The sequence below is a fragment of the Stegodyphus dumicola genome, chromosome 10 (genome assembly GCF_044657685.1).
Source record: "Stegodyphus dumicola isolate Sdum_Otavi_A_Nest chromosome 10, ASM4465768v1".
NCBI classification, from domain to species: Eukaryota; Metazoa; Arthropoda; class Arachnida; order Araneae; family Eresidae; genus Stegodyphus; species Stegodyphus dumicola.
The window spans coordinates 41,644,638-41,658,580 of record NC_140777.1 but is presented as its reverse complement, the minus strand read 5'-3'; the positions used below and the strand labels follow the sequence as shown (position 1 = coordinate 41,658,580).

At 29.8% G+C, this 13,943-nt stretch overlaps 2 protein-coding genes across 10 annotated transcripts in view; one reads left to right on the top strand and one right to left on the bottom strand.

The window, feature by feature from the left end:
- Positions 1 to 9,073, top strand: part of LOC118190787 (DNA polymerase epsilon subunit 3-like) — a 39,884-nt gene extending 30,811 nt beyond the window's left edge. The window contains exons 4-5 of the mRNA XM_035361562.2: positions 1,620 to 1,738; positions 5,729 to 9,073. Of these exons, the coding sequence (XP_035217453.1) occupies positions 1,620 to 1,738; positions 5,729 to 5,928 (319 nt within the window). The 3' untranslated portion in view covers positions 5,929 to 9,073. The remainder of the gene's footprint in view (positions 1 to 1,619; positions 1,739 to 5,728) is intronic.
- A 3,481-nt stretch (positions 9,074 to 12,554) lies between these two features.
- The window catches only part of LOC118190788 (E3 ubiquitin-protein ligase LRSAM1-like), a 153,963-nt gene continuing 152,574 nt past the window's right edge, over positions 12,555 to 13,943 (bottom strand). For all 9 annotated transcript variants that reach the window (XM_085824893.1, XM_085824892.1, XM_035361564.2 and 6 more), the window contains one exon: positions 12,555 to 12,859. In XM_085824893.1, coding sequence (XP_085681019.1) covers positions 12,737 to 12,859 — 123 coding nt within the window. In that variant the 3' untranslated portion in view covers positions 12,555 to 12,736. The remainder of the gene's footprint in view (positions 12,860 to 13,943) is intronic.

Sequence of the window (13,943 nt, the reverse complement as noted above, 5' to 3'; positions counted from 1 at the left end):
TATTTGTTAATATGTAAAGGATCTGAAGCGAAAGTATGTTTTGAAATCCGAAATCTGTTTATCAATTTCACGCTGCTCGGCGGGGGGAACGCTGCGGCGGGCGCGTAATGAATTGGAAGTTGATCTGTCAGCACTATCCTTGTCTTCAGCGCAGATGTTTTTATTTTATTTGGCTTATAATTCCTTACCAAATGTAGTATTTTATCTCGATATGCTCCGTCTTTGATATGATTTAAAACAAGTTCCTCGTCATTATAATTCGCTTCCGAAGCGAAGAAAGTGACAGAGGTTATTGAAAACAAAAAAATTTCGATTGACAAATTAGTCGGTGTTCTCGACACAGCAATTATAGGACTTGAACAGCGGAACTTTGTAACTGAACAAAAAATTATATCTGTTTAATAGAATTAAAGAGAAAGTATTATCACATGAAACGAAGCAAAACTTAAACAACTTACATTGAAAGAAATGTTTAATAAAGTAAACAAATAAATATTAAGCTTTTTCTTTTTGCAAAATTTGATACCCTTTAGATCATAATTGTTCTTTATTTCATAAATTATGGTTTCATATTTTTAATTTTAGAATTTCTGCATGCCATCTTACGAGATTTAAACTGATGATCTATAATCCGGAAAAATCGATAATCCGGAATCGCCGAAGTCCCGACGAGTCCGGATTAACGACTTTTGACTGTATTGCAAAGACCATCATGTCTTTCAGTTTCAAATCACTTCTATCAAACTTAGTTAAAAAAACCTTGGGAAGGATATATTGGAACTCAGAAGAAAATGCTTGTTATATAAAAGCATTAAGAAGAAAAGTTTAATATTTATGTAGCATAAGAGTATATTTTTGTGAATGCAACAAAAAATAGTCACATTAACTAAATAAAAGGCAAAATCTTTTTATTACGAGCATGCTATATATTTCTTTCAATTCATTGTGGTTTCACTATTTTAAAATGTTTAACTGATTCAGGAAATCTAGTTACTACTGTTGAGTATTCTTGAATGATAACATTTGGCTCCTGCTGGTATGTAGTTTAGTCCAGCCCTGCTGTAGATAATGAGAGCAAATCTAGACTAAAATTTCAGTGAATCATTAAATTTTTATCTTCATCTTTTTTCTTAATAAGCACTGTACAGATGCTTTTATTAATTCTTTATTTATTCTACAACAGAAATAATATCCACTGCAGATCATAAAAATTTCCCTTTCTGTAAAATTCACAAGCTTGTTACTACTGGATCCAGAAAGGATCTAAGTCTTCTCTCTTCATATTCTAACTCTAATAATTTAAATGAACCGATAAAGTTGAATTCCTTTGTCGTGTTTCACTAGATATACAATTTAAATATGAAAGCAGGACAACTAGTGTTTTATGATAAAGATTTTGAGTTTTCCATCCTTCTTTAAACTTTTGAAACTTTGTATTCTTTCTGGCTTCTATGATTTCTTTTAGAGAACTTATGAAGATAAGCATTATGTAAAATCTATTGCATGTGTTAACAGAAAAGTTAGAAGTTGCATATTGTGTACCTTGTAATTAGTGTAATTATCCTTTATACAGTATAATATTCTTGTTTTATATATATATAATCCTTTCTGTTCCCTAGTGCTAACTGTCTTTCTCAGGATGCAAATAGAAAGCGCTTACTTGCAAAGGATGTATTTGAAGCTTTAAATGATCTAGAACTAGATTTCTTGATACCTCCTCTGCACAACTCATTAGCTGGTATGTAAAACTGTAGGAAATGATACTGTACTTTTTTTAAACCATTTGAAAATAGCTGAAAAATGAGACACGATAAACACAGCTTGCAGTTTTGTGATGGAAGTTCTAAGAGTTTAAACAGTTCTGAAGTTAGTTATTTTTCTAGAAATAAAAAGGCAGTCAGTCCTCACATACTTTGTTGCAATAAATAACTTATACCTTCGATTGAGTAGTATTTAAAAAAATGTGTTAGGTGATTTGGTAAATAATGCATCTCTCATTACATAAATGTATAATACTGTTGATAAATAATAGTAAAGCCTTGCTAAAGATTATTTTTACAGATGATCTCTATACTTGTCACTTGTCTAAACAGACAAGTTGTGATACTACTTGTCAAGTGTATGTGTATCTGATTAGTAAGATGCTACTTATCAGATAACACTTAGATAACTATGTCAGATAGAATTTAGTATCAAGTGTTTGAATGATCTATTGATAGCGTACTAAACTCCCTAACCAACTGAGAATTGCCTGCCATCAGTTTTCTCGTTAGTATTCCTGCAGTGAAAACTGTTTTTTTGCATCAAGGTTGTACATAGGATGGTACAATATGTCCCTCTGGATAAGTTACCTATAATGACGCCATATAAACCTGTAATGACAGTGGAACAGGTCATGCATGCTGTTGGGCAAATGTCACCTGATACAGTCCTTTAACCCTTTGACGGGTAGTGGGACGCCAGAATTCCCACCTTTTTTAATCTCCCAGATGAAAGTTGCAAAATTACATTTAAAATATATACAATACACCTTTTAGTTCTCTAAATGTATAACAGATGGCAGCACTGGTATTCATTCATGGAAATGATGTAAAATAAAAATTCTTTGCAGGTCTAATTTTGAAGCAGTTTTTTTTTTATTTATTTCTAATGCAATTTAAATCGTCTAAACAACAACTTTTGGTGTTAGAATGAATATTTTTATGTGAAAATTTCCTTTTCTAATAAAAATTATTATTTGAATTCATATATATTAAGTAAGAATGGTTGAAGTTAAAAGGTGGGACCAAATATGTCCCACTGCGCGTGTAGGAATTGCTGCTACTAGATAGCAGCACCATTCAAATATTTTAAAATTCGAGTATCATGTTCATTTTATATGTTGATAATGCAAATTTGTATTTTTTAATGAATTGCAATAATGTTAAAACTTGAAAAATATTTAGTATTTTTTCTGAAAGAAATGAAAATATAACTCTGTAACATGAAATGTCATTGAATACTGAATGGATATGTGAGTGTGATTTACATAGAAAAATTTCCTAAGCAGAGGAAAGAGGTGAAACGTAAATAAACATGACAGCCTTCTAAATATCTTCCTTTTCAAACTTGTAGCAAATAAAGTACTGGAGCGAAAATCTTCTCTGTTTCAAATCTATTATGAAATCATAAAAAATATCTAAAAAGTTGTACAGAAAGCGATTTAAAAAAAAAATTATGTAGTTTTTTTTTTTTTTTTTTTAATATTTTTTATTTTGAAAACATGATCAATATTTTCTAGATAATTATTCAAAAACTTTTTTTATATCTTGCATTTTCATTTGGTTGCTAAAACTAGCACTTTAGATAAGCATGTTAGGAGAATTTACACTGAGGCAAAGATGCCATTTTACTGCTCTGGATGCACGCTGGGACAAGTGGTATATCACCATGTCATGAATTACCTTAAAATTTTATCTTTTTTTTTTTTTTTTTGTTTGTTTGTTTTGCATGAAGTAACATTGTATTAGGAGCTAATTATCTGTGTGTAAAGTTATTTTTTCAAAAAAAAAAAAAAATTATTCACCGAATCTCAAAGGATTAAACAATATGATGTCAGATCATTCAAGTTATTTTAACTATTTGACTCAGCCATCAAAGTAATAGGATGAATTCACTATCTCTTCTATTCTGAGGAAACTAATAGTAGACCCGTGTTATCTCAAAGGCCAATTTACCATGACCTTGTTTACTAATAGAGCTGTTCTGAATTTCTTGGAAGATTGGGATGTTGTGTGTTTCTTCTGTGATGCCAAATGATGCATCACCATTTCATCTTCTGTAACAACACAGTGCATACATAAACTGCAGTGAGATAATTGAAAATTTTTTGTGATATCCATGTTCCTTAAAGAACATAGAATCGGTTGATTATATTGAAGACATTGGTAATCAGCAAGTTCATCATCATGACCTAAGTATGATTAATTGAATTTAAATGCAGTTTATGTGAATTCTGTAACTTTATCTTTTATTAGCATGTATCTGCAGTTAGGAACCTAAATCTCCCAAGTCAACTTAAGAATTCAAATTGCAGTGGCATAAAGTATGATGATTGGATACATAAGTTCTTCTCTGCCTTTAATATACCTAATTTCTTTTCTGATTGTACAGATTAATATAACCACCAATACCGATCTCTTCTCTAACCCAGTGTCCTTTCCATCAAATAGAACTCATTGATATAAAGAAGTGCAGGTTTTTTGGGGGGGGGGTACCATCCAAGAATTTGTTGATTTGTTATCATCTGTGAACAGATTGCTATTCCTCAGCATCCAAATTTTAAACTTGTGTGTTGATTATTATCAGTGTCAGTTTTATGCAAGGTTCCCATATTATTTCAAGCCAATGAAAAGTGGTTTGTGTTAACGTAGGCCATTCTTTTCCTGTTGAGAATGCCCACTGCAGTTTCTGTGGTATTCAGTTCATAATTGAAATAGGTATTAGTGGCAAATAATGGAAGTAATTTTCACCTTGTTTTCTCATTGTAGCCTCTTTATTGTTTAAATTGATTACGTTATTTGTTTGTGAGATTTGGATAAATTTTCCTGTCTGCAGAAACTTGTTATCCAGTGTCCAACTTTAATACTGTTTTCCTAGCTACCAAATCTGATAAAACATGACTTGGCTGAACATTCCATGTAATGAAGGTTTTTCTCTTTAGTGCTATATGGAGGGGTAAACTGAAAAATAATTTCTCCTAGTTAGGATTACACACGGAAAACATGTCAGAAACGTATATTTACCATATACATTGAAACTTTATGTGGTAAAAATAAAACATTTAGTGCCTGTTATTATACTTACATTTAAAGATACTATATTTATATTTTTCTTTCTATACATAATACATTTTCTCCTGACTAGCACATTTGCAGCCATTAAAATGTCAAACCCATGAGATAAACAATTAGGTTTTCCAATGCTGTGCTAGATTTACAACCAAAATAAAGTTATTACTGTATTTTATAGTATTGAAAAAGTTTACAAATTTTGTACACAGTAGTTTCTTTGAGGGGGAGATATAAAGCAACATAAAAACCTAAAGAGGTGATGCTTTGGTGGAAAAGTAAGAGTACAGGGACAAGTCTATATAACTTTGAGTAAATGGCTATCTTGCTAAATAGGTGAGATATTGCAAAGCTTGCGATAGTTTTAGTGACTAATTTTTTTTGCCAAACTTGGTGACATTTTGGTCTAGACCCTTGTCACCTTTATGGGTAACGTAATTCAATAACTATAATTGATTCTGCATGTAAGCTGTAAACATATCCGGCTTTCATGTGCTTTCCAGTAATTTTGAGAAGTACTAGAGATTTCTAGGTGGCTAGGAGAAAACTGTATAAGAAGGGAGAGAGTATGTTTTTCAGCTGTCAGTTCAGAACTGAATTTGGAGTATTGAGATATCCATGAGAACTTTGCCTTTTAGATGTGCATTGCATATAACATTGTGTTTAACCTTCTTAGTAGTTTGAAATGTAACTACTTATTGTACTCTGTGATACTGAGAAGAGCTGTATGAGTATTTTTGTAGAAAGTTCCAGAACTTGTAAAATGTTTCTTTTGGTAAAATAATTTTTATCAAGTGATCATCGGTTCTGCATCCATTAAATCTTTTACAAACCTGTATGCATGCAACAATATTTTAAGAGATACATAAAAATAATTAATAAATATTCTTAACTTTTAGCATATAGAAGAAGCTTAGAGACAAAAAAACAGGCAAAGGAAAGCAAGAAAGCATCTAGTTTCAGGGAGGAGGAAGTAGCCGAGGATAATATGGAAGTTGAAATTGTAGAAAATGATTCACCAGATGTGATAACTTTAGACTCTGAATCTGAAAGTGAAGATGAGGTTGTAAATAATGACAGTGACAGCAGTAGTTCATAGATGCTTATATTTAAAACATTATGGGGATGCACCTCATACTATGTAATTTTTACAGATGTTTACAAAGACATCTCTGAAATTTCTTTCACTTTTTCTAATAATATCAAAAAATGTTTTCCTTCTGAATAGTTATGTTATATACAACAAAATAACATTTTATCAATATGTACTGGATAAGTGATACTACTTGATGATTCTGGTTATATAGTATTTGTCTGGATCAGTATTTTTTTTTCTGTCATATAGAAAAAGCCAATTTTTCTTTACTGACATTTTTTCAATTTCTGCCAATACTGTTACATAAGCAAACATAAACAAAAATGATTATCATCTATACTTTTTTGGAATTTGATGTATTTCGTATGTTGAATATCTAAAAGTAATCAAAATATTTAAAGCTTTTGTTTATGAAACTAATTCTACAATTTAAGTTTTGAAATCGTGTATTGAATTTTAATCATTTCTGTTTAAGGTATATTTAACATGAAGCAATAATAAAAAGAGAAACATCTTTAAAAATCTTATTCTTAAATTGTATGTTTAAGGTATATGTAATATGAAGTGATGATAAAATGAGAAACAGCTTAAAAATCCTGTTCTTAAATTATATGTTTAATGTTTATTACTTATTTGCAATATATTAAGTATATTAAAAAAACTCTGAAGAATTAATCATTGAAAAATTTGTGTGATATTTATTTTCTGTTTAAATGGATTTCACTATTTAAAATTTTTGCTTAGATAAACGCTATAGATCAGGGATGGCCAAACTACAGCCTGTGGGCCAGCTACAGCTTGCCTAAAAAGCTTTATCCAACCAACTGCAAATTAATATATATATATATATATATATATATAATACAGATATTTATGATATTACTATACAATATATAATATTATATATTAAATATTATTATGCAAATATATATAATAATATTAATGCTATTGTATAATAATATATACTGTATACAGCTCCTGCCAGACAGAGATATCACATGCAGAAAATGAATTCATGTAGAAGAGGTCTCTTATCTTGTCCGATTTCCCAAAGTTAAATTCAATAAGCTCAATAAATGAAGAAAAGCCTGAGTTATGAAGATTGCCTAAACCTGCATTTTAACACATATTTCAATGCTATTCAAAGAAATTTATATTCTCACAATGCCTTTCAACGTTAATTGTGAAGCAGTGAAGCTAGATTTGCAGCTTAAATTAATTGAGTAACAGTCTAACAATCATCTCAAACAGTTGTTTCTCAATGTTCCAAAATTAGAGTTTTACAAATCATTATCAAAAATAAGTTTTCCAAGTTTAATATTTTTAAGCCCCGAAAATTAGCACTGTTTGCTTCATCTTATATATGTGAACAAGTGTTTTCTACCATGAACCTTGGGAAGAATTCTATTAGAAATAAGATTGACAAATGACCATTTAGCACCTTTCTTAGAATTAATACATCACGGTTCAAACCTGACTGAAAGGAATTTTTAAAAATGCAGTTTTAATCATTGAATTAATATTTTTCTCTTTTTAAAATTTTAGAATAAATTATATTGCCCTTTGTGAAAGAAGTTTGCCTCTCACTGATATATATATGATTCATAATTTTTTGGAGCTTTAATAGTTTAAAAAACTATAAGAAGTACTGTAAATATGTGCATTATTTCAAAGTTTACCATTGTGTTATCATATAATTATAATAATGGGCCCTGTTTGTAATTGTAAATTTAGATGCTGGTTGGCAGGCATAACTCTAGTATGATACAAAAATGGAAGTAAGCTTACTGCATTTTAAAATTTGTTAAACTTGCGTCAGTTGTGATGATATAATGGAAATTTTCTTCAAATTGTCCAATAGAACACCTGCAGACAAGACAGTTTGTGCAAGATACAAGTTCAAAGACTGTCTGCTGGTGAATGTGGAACAAACTGACTAGCCGAAACCATTTGCTAAGATCAAAGTCTGTAACATCACCAAGAGTTCTAGTGCAATGCAGAACAAACTGGTCAGCTAAAACCATCTACTGGGTTTATCTAGAGATGGGCGGATAAACTTCTACAGTGCTATCAGTACTTTTGGGAACAAAAAGGAAGGAATTAACAATATAATTTTAAAATGTTGGAATTACAGCCTACTTCCATATGTGTTTCCCCCAAAAGTGCTTATGTAAGAAAGAGGTGGCAAATTCAGGGACTGCCCTGTGCAGCAAAAGCTTTCGCTCTATTGGTCACACTGGCCAAGAGTGTATATATTGAGCAGCTACAAAATATGTACAAGAGATTATGCACTGCTATACTCTATACATTTAATAGTTATTTCAATAAAAAAATTTCTAACCTGTGAGGAAATTATGAACAAGCTTATATTTTTAAATATTTAACTGTTATAGTAAACATATTTCAGTTTTCCTAGAAATCTGTTCATAACCTGTTTGTCTTGTTCATTTGAAAAGATTATGTGTAACATATCATATTTTAAAATATTTGAATGATTAATATGCAAGTAAGTGTACCAAGAAAGTAATATTATATCTTGTATTCAAAAATTAATATGGAACTAGAAAATTATTTCTTTGAATACATTGCATAAGTTTTGGAATCTTTCGTATTCCTGTTAATTACAGGTGTATTATGCAAAAATGGTTTGGGGGAGAGGAGAAATCTGATATTTTACTAATTATAAAGTTGAGAGCTTTTCTTTAAATTTTTAAACAAAAATTTTAAAAAATGTGATATTTTCAATCCACTTATTTAAATATTTAAATCTGACATAAATCTTTATGTAATTCTGTTATCTTTATTATGTTACAGTATATCATTTACTTTAAGACTGAAGTAATTTACCATATACCTGGGCTGTTCTTTTGCACCGCTTTTTAAATTTAATCTCATTCATATTTATGTAATTCACCAGATTCAGTACTTGAATGTCTTACAACAAGATTTTGCTTCATGTCAAATCATTTTGATTTGTGCGAAGAATTAAATCAATTATGTAGTTAAGTTTCTATCATAATTGTTTTTGAGTACATTGATCTAGGTTATTTGATGAGGGTGTTATTCTTTTTATCTTTTCATAACAAGCATGCAAAAACAAATTTGTATTACATGTAGATATTTTGTGTAAATAAAATTTTTTACTGGAGATGTTATGCTCATTTACTTTATAATATACATTTACAAATAGTTCAATAATCATAAAAGCCACATTCTTTTTCTCTATTTCAACATATAGCTCTGTCACTGGTTACACTGTCTCGGTCTCTGTGATGATTTATAAAGGATGATGAACATGGCTGAGTTCATATATCTTGGATAAAGCATGGATGTTTGTAAATATATTATCTGTGTGTAATGAGGGAACATAAAAGGCTGTAATTATCTTCCATAGGAAATGTTTTAATCAGTTGTCTGTTAGCCAAGTTAATGTGTATAGCTTTTTTTAGTCCAAGGGACATTAGCCCAGAAGGGCTATTAATTTCATTTTGGCATTTTGCATTGGTTCATTATAAAAGTCCAAATCACTTTTCAAATTGTTGCCACCAAATATTAGAGCCCTGCATTATATTTAAACAAATTAAATAATGAAAAATCTGCATGAATGTTTCTCGCATTCTACAAAAACAATGGTACTTAGAGATGTAACATTTTGAATAACATAGTCCTCCACTTGAATATGAAAGCCCAAATTTGGAATTTGTTTTATTATCTACTAGCAGCTACGCAGCCAACTTTCGTCTGGCTTTTAAATGTACCAAAAAATGCATAAAGGTACACCAAACTTTAAATTTAAAAACTGCACAGAATTTTACTCTGTAGAACAACTTCATAAAAAGTGTGTTACGTATAACAAAATTACAATGACATAAGCAATATCCTTTAATACAAATATTAATTATCCTTATAAATAAATTAGCCAACTTTCTGTTGCAAAATCTTAAGAATTCAAATGGTATAAAGGAAGTTTTAAGAACTTTGTTTCCTAAAAAAATCATGCAAAACTATTTATATAATTAAAACAATATAAAAAAATTACAATGAAATAAGCAATAAATCTCATTTCAAAATATACAAACCTATTTGCCATTTAACTAATAAAGAGAGAGAGAGAGGGAAAAAAATTCTTTCTGTTGTGTCTCTCGAGACACATGCATGTCAGAATAAGAAGACTGTGATGTGCGTGTTGCATGTCCAAAAATCAAAAGAAAAAAAAGCATTTTATCTCATATTTTCAACAGTCAGCAGAAAGCATTGAATGAAAAACTGTTGCCAAAACCACATTTCTAAAAGAATGAAACTATTCAAAATGATGCGATAAAATCGAAAAGATAAAATAAAAAAAAAACTGATTTGAATTTTGAAAAAAATCGCTTCAAGGTGCACTGGCTCTTGTCCAGATGTACCTATATACCAAATTTCGTAGCCGTGGGTCTATTAGCTTATGTGCAGCACGAACGAAAAACACACAAACTCTTTCTTTTATTATATATAGAGATTTCATATTTTGTAAAAATTTAACCGCTTAACTGCCATGGAAAACGTAGAAGATCCACTCCCAAGTGCCGTTTTTTACACAGACGCGTGCAGTTATGCAATGTATTAAGGATAAAATAAATGCAAGTTTTACCATCTAAAAACTATTTACTTTCACAAAATAAAGGAAGAAAAAAATTAAAATACAAAATTTAAAATTTAGCATAAAAGTATAATAAAAATGAGTTTGTATAATAAGAAAAGGTTGATTACTTTATTTTTAAACTAGTAAAGTGCAATATCAGGTTTTACTGTCATACCTTGTAAGATCGGTATACCCCCCCCCCCAAAAAAAAAAAAAAAAAAAAAAAAAACATATCCGGAATTAGTTGGATGCCATAGGCAAGTTTTTCATATCAAGTCGTGCCTAACTTTGAGCATCTTTCAGGGAATAGTCGCAATTCTCTTCATCTGACATACCATATTCTGAGGTGTCCGATCCTGAAGATAATGGAAAGTAATCATCTATTTCACTGTCAAGACATATTTGTGAAAAAAAAGCACTTGCTTCAAGCAGTAAATGAAAGCGGAAGATACAGAATGAAAAATAAACATTTTACTCAAACAGAAACATGAGCAATAACAGCACAGTCATTACTTTCACTGTTTCCAAAGCATCCCCCTTTTTTTCTGAAATAGTATCTTTCTTCGCATATTCTGTCAAGGTCATTGTGGTGCATTCCAAAGCTTTGCAAATAATTTTACTAGTAGCAGCGCAAAGCAAATGGTAGTATTCAGAAAAGGGTATATATATAATGTTGTATGATCTTAAATGCATTTAGTGCGATGAGGCAGTTAACGCATCAGCTGAGTAAGGCATATATACCTGTGGCAATTAAGGGATTAATGAATTTTTATTAACAAACTCAATGATTTCAAAATGTTCCATTAACATTAACACTGCATGCATGTTCAAGCACAGATATTTTATGAGTGAGGTTTCTTTACATTTCTTACTGGTATTATGTTGGTAGAGTAGCAAGGCAAAGATTATTACAATGTCTTATGGTATTTTGCATCAAATGACTTTAAATGTCTGTATCACTTTTCAAATCCTATTTTGAATCCCCTGCGAAAAAGCCTGGGCGTAATATAAAATCTAAAAACTTTGATTTTGTCTCTCCCCCTTTATATAGTACAAGTACTTAAAGTTAAGCAAAACCTTGTGTTAGCGTAGATTTAATTGACTTAAGGACAAACAGGTACTGTTCCCTTTTTAAAAGTTCACACCAGTGATATTCGAACACTGGTAGAACAATGGGTTGGCTGCATGGGTATTTTCGTGTTTCTCGTCATGCGTAATGTGTAAACAAGTCAGTCTTCCTTAGAAAGTCCTTCACAAAGGCATATAAACCTCAAGGTTTTGCTATAATCACATAAACCAAACTGACCCTTTTTGTTGGAAGTAAAAAATTTAGCAGAATTTGGCACTTTTCTCTTGATAGTGGCAAGTGTGTTTATGGCTAATTCAATTTTCTCATTTAAAAAGATTAAATTAAATTACACTGTTTTCATTAAAAAAGGTTGACATGAAAAATAAAATTAATCTTTTTGGGATTGTAGTTTTAGTATAATTCTTGATTAAAAGTTAAAATTTTTGTAATTGAAAAATATATATCAAGTTTCATATTGTTGTACAATAACGCAGCACCTCATAACTGCTTCTACACGTATGTTTCTACACAAATAGGGTATCTTGGAGTATGCTAGATCCGCCTTTCAAATTCATATGAATCTATATGTATTGCAGATATACATTTATGAATTTAAGATACTTATAATTCACCGAATGTAACTTTTTGTGGCATTTATACATTTTATAATTCTTTAATGTACATATTCAAATGTTTGTTATCAGTTCAGTTTGCCTACAGTGCTGATCAAAATGTGAAACTGTACAACAACCAGCAGGTTTGGAAAAACTTAAAAATAAATTTTCATTTCAGAATATGGAAGTACCCAGAAGTTTGCATATGCTATTTCTTATAAGTATGCAGCCCACAAAAACTAGAATTTTGCAAAAAAACATGTTAAATATTTTATGAGGTACAATGTTTAAACACAATAACATATTATAAGATTAAAAAAAGGGGTCAATTTAAAAATGCTTATTTATTAAAATAGAGATTAAGAATGAAATTATGTACAGATAATGATTCTCAGGCACATAAATCCTGTATGCAAATTTCAAAAAAGCCTATAAAGATATGCAATCAAGTAATTATTACAAATAAAAGGCATTTAATGTAAAAGTTTTAACAATCGTAAAATTTTCTTATGTAGCAGTAAGAACAAATTTTGAAGTGATGGCTGTTCGACACATAGGACACAATTCTATACCACCAGAACATTTTAGGCAGCAACAAACATGACCACATGGCAGGAATACTGCAGAGCTCTGCAATGCAAATGTATTAAAAACAACAGAAGATCATATAAGTTGCAATAAATAGTCACAACAAATATAAAGAAATTTATAGCAGCAAAAATAATAGAACTGCGTTAGATAATGCAAATTTTAACTCTTATTTCAAGAGCTAGTGGATACTGACATTAAAAGCAACACTATGAAAAATACACCTCCTTTTGTGGCAGAAGGTACGTTTAATGTAATGAAATAATTACCTTATATTAAGCATATGCGTGTTAGTGTAAAACATGAAAACACTGGAAGGTTTTCATGCTGTACTTCGATATTTCAAAAGGATTCCACACCGACTTAAATTCATTTTGTTATTGAACTATTTAATTAGATAGTCTAAATTTTATGTTGGCTAATTTCATTTTGTAACTTTCTTACACTTTTATTGAGAAATTCTTGAGGACTTTATTTATCAAAGAGCTTTTAAATATGATAAAAATATAATTAAGAATCAAAGCTTATATGAATAAACTTACAAACATGATGTAAAACAAAATTAAATACAAAAATTATCTGATTAAACATTGGTTGAATTTTCATAAAAAGTTTTGCTGGTGTGCACAATTTAAGACAATTTAGATCAAACATAATTTACTAAGAAAAATTGCACTGAAAATCACCAGGAGTAAAGAAATGAAAATTTGGGTAGTTTAAGTTTCATTAATTTAAAAGATTCCATTTATTGTTTGGAAAGCTTTCCTAAAATAAATAAATAAAATAATAATAATAAACTAGAAGATTCTGTGATCTACCAAGAGAGTTGGCAGCTAAGCTTATGTTAAATGAAATTCCTTGTGCAAATAGTGTATAAAATATTTACGAAAGTATTTATGTTTCTTATGTGCAAGTGAAAACTATCCTTTCGTGATCAAATTTGTTTATTAGTATGTGAATGAAAAAATGGAATTTCTTTACAGGCAGGGTCATAAAATCAACCTTTTATAAATTTAGAATAAAAATGTTTTAACATCAATTTTACTTTTTTAAAACTAATTTTATCATTTCAAAATAAACCAGCAACAGTCACAAATACTTCAGAGAACTATCTCTATTCTTGAAA